General features: G+C 49.0%; 1 protein-coding gene across 1 annotated transcript in view; it reads right to left on the reverse strand.

Annotated features, from left to right (window-relative positions):
• WNT3A (Wnt family member 3A) overlaps nt 1-1,835 on the reverse strand; it is a 54,720-nt gene extending 52,885 nt beyond the window's left edge. The window contains exon 1 of the mRNA XM_008151412.3: nt 1,667-1,835. Within this exon, the coding sequence (XP_008149634.1) occupies nt 1,667-1,737 (71 nt within the window). The 5' untranslated portion in view covers nt 1,738-1,835. The remainder of the gene's footprint in view (nt 1-1,666) is intronic.
• Between the last annotated feature and the right edge of the window lie 12,991 nt (nt 1,836-14,826).

Here is a 14,826-nt window from a genome sequence, read left to right on the forward strand (position 1 = left end):
GGAGAAGGCCAGGTTAGGGTCCATTTGGACAGGACACACATGGCCCAGGTGAAAAGAGCGACGCACGTGTGTTGTGTGTGTGGGGGTGGGGGTGGGGGCAAGGCTACGGTCCCGCGGGCTCAACAGGACGAAGCTCTCACTGCGTGGGGCAGGCAAGAGGCGGGTGACAGGGCCCTTCTTTACGAGAGGAGCGCGAGGGTGAAGGCGCTTCCTCCTGCGCCCAGGAATGCAGCGGCGGTTCTAATTAGAAGCCGGCGAGGGAGCTGGCGGCCGCGGGCCCTCTGGACGCGCTCCCTGGCTCCCCCCACGGCTGGTGGGGCAAGCGTCAGTGTCCCCGCGACGGAGGCACGCTCGCCGCAGCCCGCGCTCGGGGGGCACCGGAGCTGCAGGTGACACGCGGGTGCGGGGCGCACGGGGGTCTCCCAGGCGCATCCCCGCCGCTCTACCGCCCATCCCAGGCCCCCGGACCCGCCCCATCCACCCTTCCGCTCCGCCCCGCCTGGCTGCGCCTGGACCGTCGTTCCCACCCCGGGCGCCCCCACTCCTGAACAATCTCGAAGAGAAAAATTATTATCGGATTAGATGTACTTGGGCTCGCTGGGTCTCCCCCTTCCCCTCGGCGTAATTATTATAATTCCAGGCAAGCCGTCGGAGAGGGTTCCTGGGAGGGTGTGTGCAGAGCGCGCAAGTGTGTGGGGAGGCTTCTCTCCGACTCTGGGTCTCTTCCAACGGCGCGCCCGGCCCCTCGGCGCCCGCTTTCCCCGCAGGGGGCTTGGGGCGACCCTGGCGGTGAAGGCCCGGCCTAACCAGATGCCAGGAGGGAGAGTAAGCCTGAGCGTCCTCCCCCACGTGTGCTGTGAACTCTCGGGATCCTCCCCTCCGTTCGTCTGCACTTCCATGACCAGGTTTAGGTCGGTCTCACAGGGATGTGCCTTGTCTGGGGCCGAGGACAGAGCGCCCTAGCCTTCTCCGAGGTGGGGTCCAGGGCCTCTCACCCAGGAAACCTCAAACTCGATGCTCACTCCCTCTGCACCTCTCGGCCACTCCTTCCGGCGATGGGAGTCCAGGCAGACGGCTCACAGACAGGGCCCCTCGGGACGCTCTCGCCGCCGGGAGAGCGGAGGGAGGCACGGAGCGCCTGGCACTGGCCCCACTGCGCCTGCCGCTCCTGGCCAGTCCCCACTGCTGTCTTTACGTAACTGCGCTGCCCCGAGCTGTTCGGTCTTGTCTCAACGACTTTGTTTTAAGGTGTGTGTGTGTGTGTGTGTGTGTGTGTGTGTGAGCGAGACACGGTCCTTAAGAAAAATCTCTGGCGAATTTCTCTCTCCCAGCTCGCCCTCCCCGCTTCCTTTGGGCTCAGGCTGCCCAGACGTTCGTGACATCTGTGCGGACCCCTTTCCCGCCTCTCTCCAGCCCACTGTTCGCCTCGTCTCTCGCCGGGGCCCCTCTTGGCCCGGGGATCAATGTCCCCGGAAGCTCCGCCACCCGCATCCCAGCCCTGGCCCGAACAGGTCAAAAGAGGCCGCCCCGGGAAACAGCCGGGTGCCCACGGCCCGCGGAATCGAAGGGGTAGGGCGCGGGCTCCGGGCCACTGCGGGCCCTGCCCGAGGGGATGGCGGCGGGGGGCGCACAGAGGCCGCGGCGAACGCGAGAAAGGCTCACTCACCACCAGATCGGGTAGCTGCCCAACGCCTGCTTCACGCCGTAGAGGAATAAGAAGTACCCAAGCGGGGCCATCGCGGGGAGGCAGAGCGCGGGCGCCAGGCGGGCCGGGGCCCTGGAAGCTGGCGGGCGGCGGCGCTGGGTCTTCTTGCGGCCACAGGGTGTGCGGGGTGCGCGGGTGCTCGCGGGTGTGCGGGCTCCGAGGGCGGCGCTGCGCCAGGTGGGCCGGCGGCGGGGCGGCGGGCCCCGGCCCAAGGCAGCGCGGGACGGCGGGGGCGGGGCAGCGCCGCGGGGGGCGCCCGCCGGGGCCCTGGCCGGGGCGGGGCAGGGAGGGCCGGGCTGGGGGCGGGCGGGGCTCTGGGAACTGGCGCTACGAAGGCGCTGGCCCCTCCCGCGGCCGCGGGATGCGCAGGGTGCGCTGGATGCACCCAGTGTTCAGGAATTGCTGTCAGATGCGGGGGGTGGGTGGGGGTGGGGGTGATGATGGGGAGGGAACTAACGCCTGCCGACCAACCTGGACGGCGTGGTCGGCAATCATCCTCTCCGAGCTCCCGGGCCGCGCCTTGCGTTTGGAGCCCTGCGCGCCCTGCGCTCACCGTGGGACGCGCTGTCCCGCTTTCGCTCCTGCTTCTGCTGTGTCTCGCGCTCTGTCCCTTGCCTTCCTGGTGGCCGGCTGCCGCTCCCTCCCATCCATCTCTTTGCCAGTTCTTCCGAGGCCGGCCCTACAAGCCGCGCCTTGCTGGTCCGCTGGGATCCGGGCTGCCCGAGCAGCTCAGCCGACGGAGATGGGCTGGGCTGGGAACGGCCGGCCCTGGGGACAGCGGCTGAGTGGGCGTCCAGGGTGCAGCCACGTATCTGAAGGTTAAGATTGGGAAACAGGTGGTGACGCCCCCATTTTTCTCCCCACACCCCACCAGGAAAGAGAACGCGGAATCTCCTGGTATTTTGAGGTGGCGCGCGCAGCGAAGCAGCTGCGCCCTGGGACCTCGCGTGGCCGGGTCTGACAGGGCCCAGAAGGGATTCTGACGACGGAGGTAAGCGTTACGGTTCTGCTGACGGGGGAGGGGGGACCAGAAAGGGAAAGGGACTGATCCAAGATCTCAGGGAGCGGCTCTCCAGCTCCCCAGCTTGCAGTCCACGGTGTGGCTGGCTGCATATTCATCTGTAGCCCAGGGAGACACAGGAGCTGTTATTGGGGGAGGGGAGGGGAGAGGTCACCCCTCACACAGTTTTCCCTGGCGCACATGATAATAACAGGTGAGATGCTTGCGCCCATGGGAGACTGGTCAGTTTCAATTATGCTGTGAGGGGAGCGGAGCGGGAATTCGTGTCATTGTTTGGGGGCTGCGGGGAGGGAGTAGAACCGCGCCTGGAAATCCTAAGCCGGGGCTCTGCCATGATGCCGCTTTCCCTATGACCGCTGCTCAGACAACCTCTGAGTTGGGTCACGCGGTACAGTGTGGTCTGCAGAATGTGTCGGCCCCATAGAGGGGGCCCACAGAGAGGCCCCGGTTCAGGGGCGGCTCGATGTCCCTTCAGATTTAGCACTGGCTGGAGACCCAGAGGCAGGGTTCGCCCCCAGCATGCTGCCGGGTCATCTGCAAAGGGAGCCCTGTGGTCACCTGGCACTTGCCTCAGGAGCCCTTTCCCATGGGGAGCAAAGCCTTTGCGTTTCCAGGAAAGCTCTTTTCCCTTTGCCAGCTTTGGGATCCAGTTTTGTCTACGCATGCTCCTCCCTACACCCCTCCTCTGAGTCAACGAATGCCCCCCCTCCCCCACTGAGGGAAGGAGAAGGGATCCTGGAATGAGATGGGTGGGCAGGAGGGAGCTAGATTGTCCTCTGGACTTCCACTCTCTCTCAGAGAAAACTCCGCCCAATTATCAAATTACTGGAGACCCGGGCTGTGGGAGGGGGACGGGAGCCACACTGCAGCTCCTACCCTTGCCTCCCCAGGTGCTCGGCCTGCCTGGGATTAGAGCTTCGATGAGGAGCCCCCAGACACAGGGGTGGACCCATACACAGGGGCGGCCATCCCACCGGGATGGAGCAGGTAGGTCTTGCCTCTTCAGTCCTCCATCCTGCCCCTCATCTGCGTGGGCCCTCTAGGCTCCCCCTGCGACGGCGGGTGGCGGCGCCAGGTCTCTTCTCTTTCCTGGGCCTTGCGGGCTGTGGTGCTAGGTGGTGGGGAGGGAAGAGGGAGTGAAAGGTGAACGCTGCCACTCCCAGGTGAAGCCTCCCTGTTCTGGAGAGTTACCTGAAGACACGCATCAGAGCAAGCCTCCCAGAGAGCACCGGCCAGGGAAGCTCTTCCTTCACCCCATTTTCTAGGAGCCTTTGAAGCCCTTGAGTCTGTTCCCTGCAAGCCCAGGAGCATGGGCGAGGCCACCCCGGGGGTGGTGTGGAGAGGAACACAGGTGCAGGAAAGGGAAGTGTCCACTACAGTGGGGTGGTGAGGTTCTTCCCCACTCCCTTACTTTCAGCTGGAAATTCTGTACCCTGACTGGAAGAGAGAGACAGCCCCCCCCCCCCCCCCCCCATGTCTGCTTGTGCCCCTGCTTGCCTGGCCCTGGCCACTTCCCTCTCAACTAAGCTTCCCTTTCAACTAAGCTGCTGAAGGTGAAGTCCTTCCTGGCAGCGCCCTCTGCTGTCGTCCCGAGGGAGTTTCCCTGACCTACCCAGGGCCTCAGGTCTGATTCCGAAACATTCCCGCTTTGTGGATGACTCCTGAGGAAAGATCCTGTTTTTGCACCGCTGTAGGCGGGAAGAGGCCCATGGGGCGGCTTTCTTTCCAGAATAGGCCCTGAGGGGAAGAAGGTTTGGTCCCAGGAGCTCTGGGTGGCCCCTGCTGGGGTCAGGGGTGGTGAGGACCTGGTGTGGGGGCAGTTTGCTATCTGAGGTGTTGAGCTCCTATCTGTGGTGGTGTTGAAATCCTTCATGGCAGGTATCAGGCGGAATTTTGTAGTGGTATTTCTTGTATTGGGGAGGGGGACGCCAGGCTTTCAGACACTAATTGCCTAATCCTTAACTTCCTTCTTTTCCACAAAGAAGTTGGGGAGGCAGGAACGGATGTGGGCCACCAGGGGCTGGAGGTGGGAAGCCCATAGCTATGTCCTCAGAGGGACCAAGTGCAGACAGGATGGGGCTCTCATCAGAAGCGGTGTGTTCTTCCTGCCCCTTCTGGAAGCTTTCCTCACCTACTCTGTGTGTGTGTGTGTGTGTGTGTGTGTGTGTGTGTGAGAGAGAGAGAGAGAGAGAGAGAGAGAGAGAAAGAGAGAGAGAGAGAGAGAGAGAGAGAGAGAGAGAGAGAGAGAGAGACTGACTGACTCTCTGGGGCACCTGCTCCTCAGGGATGGGGTCCTTGCACTCCCAGGCAGAGGGCTCAGGCTTTCTGTCCATGCTCAGTCATCTTTTCAGAGTGCCCCAGGCCAAAAGACATACCTGACAGTTTTTTTAAAAAATATCTTTTTATTGATTTCAGAGAAGGCGGGGGAGAGACAGGGAGATAGAAACATCAATGATGAGAAAGAATCATTGATCAGCTGCCTCCTGTACACCCACCCTGGGGACTGAGCCCGCAACCCAGGCATGTGCCCTGACCAGGAATCGATCGGTGATCTCCTGGTTTGTAGGTCGACAACCACTGAGCCACACTGGCTGGGCCATACCTGACAGTTTTGTTTAGTAAGTCATTAGGTCCAAAAACCATAATAATGAGTAGTTCTTTTAAAAAAACTTACACTAGTTAAAAGAATACTGTTTTTATTTCATTCTCTCATAACTGCAGTTACTTACCAATGGGAAGCTATGCCGGCACAGATAGAAAACCTTACTTTCTGTTCCTTGTAGATTTTTCACTGGTACGTGTTTTTTTTTTTTATCACAGCATCAGCCAGAAGGCCAGCTTCATAGCGATATGATAACTTCCAAAGGGATATGGCCCATCCCAGCTAAAATACAGCCACCTAGAGCCAGTAGGTGTCTTTCCTGCAGATGACAATATTGCTGTGTCTCCTGTGAGTGTGCACTGCCTTAGGGATTTGCTGCAATGGCCCGGGGTGCCTTGGCACACAGTTTGGAAACCATGGCTCTAACACAAGTAGCTTGGAGTGGCCCCCAGATGCATGGTCCATTTCAGCTGCTCTGCCTCCCCATCTCTCCCCTGATCTCAGATGCACCTCTTGGAGACCCCTGCTGCACATCTAATCTGGTTGTGTGTTTCTGGATCTTTCCATTGGCCTATACCCTTTTTTCTTAGTTTGTGGGCATATTGTGTTTTAAGAGCCTCTCCTTTCTAGCCCTGGTCAATTTTTATGGCTCTCCAGAAGGTTTTCCTTATAAAGGCAGGCTGTTGGATCCGATGACTTCTCCAAGCCCTTTGAGACAGTGACAACACATGCTCTGGGTTCTGGGCTCTGCCCGGTGCTGTGGTCCCTGATCTCCCTTGGAACCCCCGAAGCATCTGTTTCTCAGTGGGCAGAGGTTCTTCACATCCCCAGAGGGAAGTGAGGCAGGATGGGGTCTCAGTCTCTGGGGATTAGGTGTTTCCCATGAGCTGAATACCAGAGGTGGGACTTGAAGTTTATGAAGCTTGTGGTGGAAGACCCTGTACATGGAGAAAAGCCAGGTCAGGATGTAAGGGTGCGGTGGGGGCAAGTGCACTCATCTTTCTGGGCTGCCCAGTGGATAGAGAGTGAGGCCCTTTCCATTCCTGAGAACGAGTCCACCTGTCTCAAGATATCCCACAGCAAATGCCCCTCTTGCAGTCACCATTTCTAACTACCTCTGAGAGCTCCATTTTGATTTTGATAGGACGCTCTGACTAGACCCTGTGGCAATGACTGGACCCTTAGGTCAGCCCCTCCTTGTATGAGAAAGTACGCTCCGAGTGAGTGGCAGAGACTGAGGGGTGAATGGGTGAGACCTCTGTTTCTGGACCTCACCCTCCAGAGACCCTCCACGTTAGCCTGTGCCTCCAGATGTCATATGGGAGGCTGTCACAGGCACCCCGGGAATAAGACTGTGTGCATCCCCAGCGCACAGCCCTAGCTCAAGTGGCTTTCTGTTGCATGATCTTCCATTCCCTGCTCCAGAAGGTGCAGCCATAAGACTCTGAATCTATGATTCTCAGAACACTTAGCAGTATAAGAGAACAGAATTTGAGGATAAAAATTAACATCGTGGAGTTCTGGAATCCTGGCCTCTCATCACAGGACCGTAGATTAGTTTTCTGGAGGCTCAGCTCCCAGGGGGCCTTGCAATCTTGGTTCTGTGGCCTTACTCATCTATAAAATGCGGGTGTTAGCCTTCTGTCTAATGTGCTGTTTTGCTGTGATGGCCAGATGGGGCCTTTAGTTTGAGTGGTCACCTGTGGAAGTTCCACTTCTGGGTCAACATTGCTTCCATGTGGAATGAGGCAGCAGAGGGGACAGGACACTGGGGCCACAGTGAGGTCCCTAACCTGTAGGCAGTGCCCACCTGGGCTCTGCTATGGGTGGAGGGAGCTTCAGCTGCTCCTTAGCTCTTGGCCTTCCTGAGGCCTCTCTTCCTGGTGACAGAATGACTACAGTCCCAGAGGGTCTGCTTTACTCGTGTTGGGTAATTCACTTGATCCTGAGACCACTCGAGACACACTGTTACCATCCTCGGGGCATGAATTGGTGCTGAGAGTGAGATTCATGAGGCCAGTGTTCAGAGGGTTAGGCTTAGAGTCTAGGTGGCTCCCTGGCGGTATCCTTCTCACTGCCCTGTCACCCTGGCTAACGGTCTGACTTCTCTCTCCTTTGGTGTACCACACCCCAAAGTGTCACCTTTGGAGCCTTCCTCAGTGATGGTGGGAGACACACGTGTCCGTTGGTCTCCATCTCCACAGGTTGCGGGAGGCTGGGGTGTTACTTCCCCACATCTCTATGATCTTATAGCCTTCCCAAACTCACTCTGTGAGCCAGGACAGGTGGAGCCTGATCCTGGGAGGGTGCAAGCAGTGTGAGGCAGAGGTTTAAGGCTGTCCAGGTTTCCACTGGCCACTCCCTTCCTCCTTTGCTGCTCTCTGGCACCAAATGGCACTTGATGATGTGTTTTCTCTAAGGTCATCAACCCCTTGGTGGGTGACATGCTTTTCTACCTGCTTACAGGACTTCCCCACCCAGCAACCGAATCTCCCCACATCTCCACAGCCCAATCTGGTGCCCCACCAGCAACTTCTTTCACTTCCTTCTGTAATTCCAGTAGACTCCCTCCTCTCTCATGTCATTGAGGGAAATTGAGGTCATTAGCTTTCCCATTACAACCTGCAGTGGAGCCTCCATCTCTCCTGTCTCAGAGGATGAATATTCCATCAGTCCTGCTGGTCCAGAAAGTTTAGCAAAGCATTTGTCTTCATTCGCTCCAGGCTCAGCGACCATCCCTCTCTCTCCTAAATCTTCCATCTGCCCCTAGACCAGCTTCTTCCTCTTAGTCTGGAAGTGAGGTGCTATTTCAAATGGTATTTTTCTTTCAATTTCAAGTTCCATCATTTGCTGCTAGAATGTGAAAATATCATTGATTTTAGTATATTGATTTTATAGCCTTCCCAAACTCACTTGTTAGTTCTAGTAGTTCCGCACCCCTAAAGATTCCGTAGGATTTACTACATAGACAATTGTGACAGTTTTATGTCTTTTTTTCAATTCTGGATACGTTTCACTTCTTTTTCTTGCTTTATTGCATTGGCTAGAAGCTCTAGGACAAGAGTGGATATCCTTGCTTTGCCCTTGATATTGGGGGACAGGCATGCAGTGTTCCATTTAAGCATGATACCAATGGTAGGCTCTCCATAGATGCTCTCTCTCAGGTTGAAGAAAGTCCCCTGTATTTCTAGTTTGATGAGTTTTTATCAGAATTTGTAAAGTGATTTTTCTGCATCTATTGAGACAATTACATAGTTTTTATTTTTTAGTCAGTTAATGTATTGAATTATATTAATTGATGATCAAATAACAAACCAACCTTACATTCTGGGATAAATCCCACTTGGTTATGATATATTGTCTTCTTTACATATTGTTGAATTGGATATGATAAACTTAGTTAAAACTATTTGCATCTGTGTTCACAGGGATATTGGTCTGGTATTTTTTTTTAAATAATATTTTTGTCTGATTTTGGCATCAGGGTAGTTCTGGCCTCATGGATTACTCAGGTGTTCCCAACTCTTTAATTTTTTTAGAAGAATTTGTAAAGAGTTGCTATTTATTTCCTGAATGTTTGGTATAATTCACCATGTAGCCTTCTGGGCCTAAAGTTTTCTTAGGAAGAAAAGTTTCTATAGGAAGTTTTATAACTATACATTCAATTTATTTAATAGATTTAGAGCTATTTTGGTTATTTTTTGTTGAATGAGCTTTGGTATTTATATCTTTCTTTTTCCCCAATTTTTTATTGATTAAGGTATTACATGTGTCCATATCTCCCCATTGCCCCCCCCCACCCCACTCCCATACATGCCCTCACCCCCCAGTGTCTTGCATCCATTGGTTATGCTTATATGCATGCATACAAGTCCTTTGGTTGATCTCTTACCTACCCCCTGACCTCAGGCTTCCTGCTGTAATTTGACAGTCTGTTCGATGCTTCTCTGCCCTTGTATATATCTTTTTGTTCATCAGGTTATAATGTTCTTTATTATCCATAAATGAGTGAGATCATGTGGTATTTTTCTTTCACTGACTGGCTTATTTCACGTAGCATAATGCTCTTCAGTTCCATCCATGCTGCTGCAAATGGTAAGAATTCCTTCTTTTTTTTTTTTTTTAAAGCAGCGTAGTATTCCATTATGTAGATGTACCATAGTTTTCTAATTCAGTCATCTGTTGATGGGCACTTAGGCTGTTTCCAAATCTTAGCTTTGGTGAATTGTGCTGCTATGAACATAGGGGTGTATATATCCTTTCTGATTGGTGTTTCTAATTTCTTGGGATATATTCCTAGAAGTGGGATCACTGGGTCAAATGGGAGTTCCATTTTCAGTTTTTTGAGGAAACTCCATACTGTTCTCCACAGTGGCTGCACCAGTCTGCATTCCCACCAGCAGTGCAAGAGGGTTCCTTTTTCTCCGCATCCTCGCCAGCACTTGTTGTTTGTTGATTTGTTGATGGTTGCCATTCTGACAGGTGTGAGATGGTACCTCATTGTCGTTTTGATTTGCATCTCTCAGATGACTAGTGACTTTGAGCATGTTTTCATATGCCTCTTGGCCTTCCTTATGCCCTCTTTCAAAAAGTATCTATTTAGGTCCATTGCCCATTTTTTGATTGGGTTGTTTATCTTCCTTTTGTTAAGTTGTATGAGTTCCCTGTAAATGTTGGAGATTAAACCCTTATCGGAGATAACATTGGCAAGTATGTTCTCCCTTGCAGTGGGTTTTCTTGTTGTTTTGTTGATGGTTTCTTTTGCTGTGAAGAAGCTTTTTATTTTGATGTAGTCCCATTTGTTTATTTTCTCTTTAGTTTCTATTGCCCTAGGAGCTGTATCGGTGGAGATATTGCTTTGGCAAATGTCTGAGATTTTGCTGCCTGTGTATTTCTCTAGTACTTTTATGGTTTCCCGTCTTACAATTAAGTCCTTTATCCATTTTGAGTTTATTTTTGTGTATGGTGTTAGTTGGTGGTCTAGTTTCATTTTTTTTTTGCATGTATCTGTCCAATTTTCCCAACACCATTTATTGAAGAGACTGTCTTGACTCCATTGTATGCTCGTGCCTCCTTTGTCAAATATTAATTGAGCATAGTGTTTTGGGTCAATTTCTGGGTTCTCTATTCTATTCCATTGGTCTATAGGTCTATTCTTATGCCAGTACCAGGCAGTTTTGAGAATAGTGGCTTTGTAATACAACTTGATATCTGGTATGGAGATCCCTCCTACATTGTTCTTCTTTCTCAGGATTGCTGCAGCTATTCGAGGTCTTTTTTTATTCCAGATGAATTTTTGGAGAGTTTGTTCTAGGTCTGTGAAATATGCCATTGGTATTTTAATGGGGAGTGTGTTGAATCTATAGATTGCTTTGGGTAGTATGGACATTTTAATGATGTTGATTCTACCAATCCATGAACACGGTATGCTCTTCCATCTGTTTATGTCTTCCTCTATCTCTTTTCTCAATGTCCTGTAGTTTTCTGAGTAGAGGTCTTTTACCTCCTTAGTTAAGTTAATTCCTAGGTATCTTAAATTTTTTTGGTGCGATGGTAAATGGGATTGTTTTCTTAGTCTCTCTTTCTGTAAGTTCACTGTTGGTGTATAGAAATGCCATAGATTTCTTGGCATTAATTTTGTATCTTGCCAAGAAATTTATTTATTTATTGCCAAATTCATTTAGTAAGTCTAATAATTTTTTGATGGAATCTTTAGGGTTTTCTATGTACAGTATCATGTAATTTGCAAATAATGACAATTTTACATCTTCTTTTCCAATTTGGATGCCCTTTATTTCTTCTTCTTGTCTGATTGCTGTGGCTAGCACGTCCAGTACTATGTTGAACAGAAGTGGTGAAAGTGGACATCCCTGTTTTGTTCCTGTTCTTAGTGGAAATGGTTTTAGTTTTTGCCCATTGAGTATGATGTTGACTGTAGGTTTGTCATATAAGGCTCTTATTATGTTGAGGTATGATCCCTCTATTCCCACTTTGCTGAGCATTTTTATCAGAAAAGGATGTTGAATTTTGTCAAAGCCTTTTCTTCATCAATTGATATGATCATGTGATTTTTGTCACTCACTTTGTTTATGTGATGTATCACATTTATTGATTTGCGGATATTGTACCATCCTTGCATTGCTGGAATAAATCCCACTTGGTCATGGTGAATGATCTTTCTAATGAAATCCTGGATCCAGTTTGCTAGAATTTTGTTGAAGATTTTAGCATCTATGTTCATCAGGGATATTGGCCTGTAATTCTCTTTCTTTGTGGTGTCTTTATCTGGTTTTGGGATTAGGGTAATGCTGGCCTCATAAAAAGAGTTTGGAAGTGTTCCTTCCTCTTGGATTTTCTAGAATGTTTTGAGGAATATAGGTGTTAGTTCTTCTTTGACTGTTTGGTAAAACTCCCCAGTGAAGCTGTCTGGACCCAGGATTTTGTTTGCTGGGAGTATTTTGATGACTGCTTCTTTTTTATCAGTTGTTATTGGCTAATTCAGGCTTTCTGATTCTTCCTGATTCAGTTTTGGGAGATTGCATTTTTTCTAAGAATTTGTCCATTTCATCCACATTTTCTGGCTTGTTGGCATATAGTTGTTCATAGTATTTTCTTATAATCTTTTGTATTTCTGTGGTGTCAGTGGTCATTTCTTTGCTTTCCTTTTTGATTTTATTTATTTGGGTCCTCTCTCTTAGTTTCTTGATGAGTCTGGCTAATGGTTCATCAATCTTGTTTATCCTTTCAAAGAACTAGCTCTTGGTTTCATTGATCGTTTGTATTGTTCTTTTTAAGTCTCTATGTCATTTATTTCTGCTCTCATTTTTGTTATTTCCCTCCTTATACTTACTCTGGACTTTTCTTGTTGTTCTCTTTCTAATTCTTTAAGTTGTAGGGTTATATAGTTTACTATTAATTTTTCTTGTATGTGTGTGTTTTTTTGTGTGTGTTTGTTTTTGAGATAGGCCTGTAGTTCTATGAGCTTCCCTCTCAGGACTGCTCTTGCTGTGTCCCAGAGATCATTTTCATTTGTTTCCAGGAAGTTTTTTAAAATTTCTTTCTTGATCTCATTGGTAACCCATTCATTGTTTAATAACATGCTTTTTAGCCTCCATGTGTTTGAATGTTTTTGATTGTTTTTACTGGAGTTGATTTGTAATTTCATTCCATTGTGATCTGAGAAGATGCTTGATATGATTTCAATCTTCTTGAACTTGTAGAGAATTGTTTTGTATCCTAACATGTGGTCTATTTTTGAGAATGACCCATGTGCACTTGAGAAAAATGTATATTCTGCACCTTTGGGGTGAAATGGTCTATAAATGTGAATTAAATCCATCTGGTCCAGTGTGTCATTTAGAGTCACTGTTTACTTGTTAATTTTTTGTCTGGAATATCTATCCAGTGAAGTCAGTGGGTGTTAAAGTCCCCAATCTGACTATTGCTGTCGATCTCTCCCTTAAAGTCCTCTAGAAGTTTTTTTATAAAATATATTTAGGTGCTCCTATATTGGGTGCATATATGTTTACCAGGGACATATCCTCTTGTTGGATCAATCCCTTTAGTATTATGTAGTGACCTTTGTTGTCTCTTGTGATTGCCTTAATTTTGAAGTCTTTTTTGTCAGCTATGAGTATTGCTACCCCAGCCTTTCTTTTTTAAATTTCCATTTGCATGGAAAATTTTTTCCCATCCCTTCATTCTCATCCTGTGTGTCCTTTTGGTCTGATGTGGGTCTCTTGTAGACAGCATATTGTTGGGTCATGTCTTTGTATCCAGTCAGCTACCCTATATCTTTTGATTGGAGCATTTAATCCATTTACATTTAGGGGTATTATTGATAGGTACTTATTTATTGCCATTTTAATTCTGTCTGCCTATGTTTCTCTCCCTCTCTAGTTCTTCTCATTACAGTAGTCCCTTTAGCAATTCTTGCAGTGCTGTTTTTTTTTTTTTTTTTTTTTTTGTCTGGGAAGCTCTTTATTTCACCATTTATTTTGAATGATAACTTGCTGAACATAGTAATCTTGGTTTCAGATCCTTGCTATTCATTACCTTGAGTACTTCATGTGATTCCCTTCTGGCCTGTAGAATTTCTGATGAGAAATCAGCTGACAGACTTATGGGAGCTCCTTTGCAAGTAACAAATTGCTTTTCTCTTGCTTCCTTAAAGATTCTCTCTTTGTCTTTCATTAATGGCATTTTAATTATGATGTGTCTGGGCATGGCTTATTTGGGTTCTTCTTGCTTGGGACTCTTTGTGCCTCCTGAACTTGTGTAACTTTTTCCTTCATCAGGTTAGGGAAGTTTTCTGCCATTATTTCTTCAAATACATTTTCTATCCCTTGCTTGCTTTCTTTTCCTTCTGCCACTCCTCTTGTGCGAATATTATTGTTTCATGTTTTCCCACAGCTCCCTTAAGCTGTCCTGTTTTTTTAAAAAAATTAATTTTTTTTTTGGTTCTCTCATTATTTTTGTCCCTCCTGTCTTCTAATTCACTGATCCAATCCTCAGCTTCCCCTAATCTGCAGTATATTCCTCCCAATGTGTTATTCCTCCCAATTAGTGCTATGTCATTTTTTATTTCTGACTGGTCTTTTTCATAGTTAGTATATATTTTCTCATGCTGTTGAGCATCTTTACCATTATTATTCAGAACTCTATATCTGATAAATTTGTTATCTCCATTTCATTTATCTACTCTTCTGGTGAATTCTCTTGTTCTTTCTTTCTTTCTTTCTTTCTTTCTTTCTTTCTTTCTTTCTTTTTTTTTTTTTTTTTGGTCTTCCCATTAGGGCTGCCTGTTTGTGTTTGTGTTTATGTATAGGTAGATGTGCTATGACTCCCAATCTCTAGTGGCAGACTATGTCAGACATTGTTTCTGATTGGCCCTGAGTACCCTGTTTGGTGCTAGTAGCAATCCACAGTCTGTAGCTCCCTCTGCTGGGGCTGGATGTCTTTGGAAAGTACCAAGATGTGCATAAGGATCTGTTTTCCTTATTGCAGGGTCCAGAAGGAGATCAGGCAAATACTCAAAGCCTCCAGAGATCCACCTCTGCCTGCAGTCTGATTGTTATCAGCCTTGATTACTCTCAGGCTGTGGACCACAGGGTGGGACAGGAGTTCTTTCAACAGGGTGTGGCCTCTGTCCCTCTTCCTCCCCTTCCCCCCCAAACCACCTGGATAGCAAAGGTCTGCAGCGTGAGTGAATGACTCAGCACAGGAAACCAGGGTGGCTGCCCTCTAAGCTCCAACCCACAAGCCCCCAACTCGGGACTCCCTTCACACAGCTCCAGGTTGCTCTGCCCTCCCTCTGTTGGAGCCCAAGGTGAGTGGCTGCACACAAAATTTTGGGCATTGGCCCTTTAAGAGGGTGCCTGCATTTCCAGCCATCTCTGGCTAGCAGATAGCAACCCTGCTGCTTTTCATAGCCAGGTGTTATATAGGCACCTTTATCAGTTCTGGTTCTCTGGGTCAGGGAGCCCAGTTTGGGGTTTA

The sequence above is a fragment of the Eptesicus fuscus genome, chromosome 6 (assembly GCF_027574615.1).
Source record: "Eptesicus fuscus isolate TK198812 chromosome 6, DD_ASM_mEF_20220401, whole genome shotgun sequence".
In the NCBI taxonomy this organism is placed as follows: domain Eukaryota; kingdom Metazoa; phylum Chordata; class Mammalia; order Chiroptera; family Vespertilionidae; genus Eptesicus; species Eptesicus fuscus.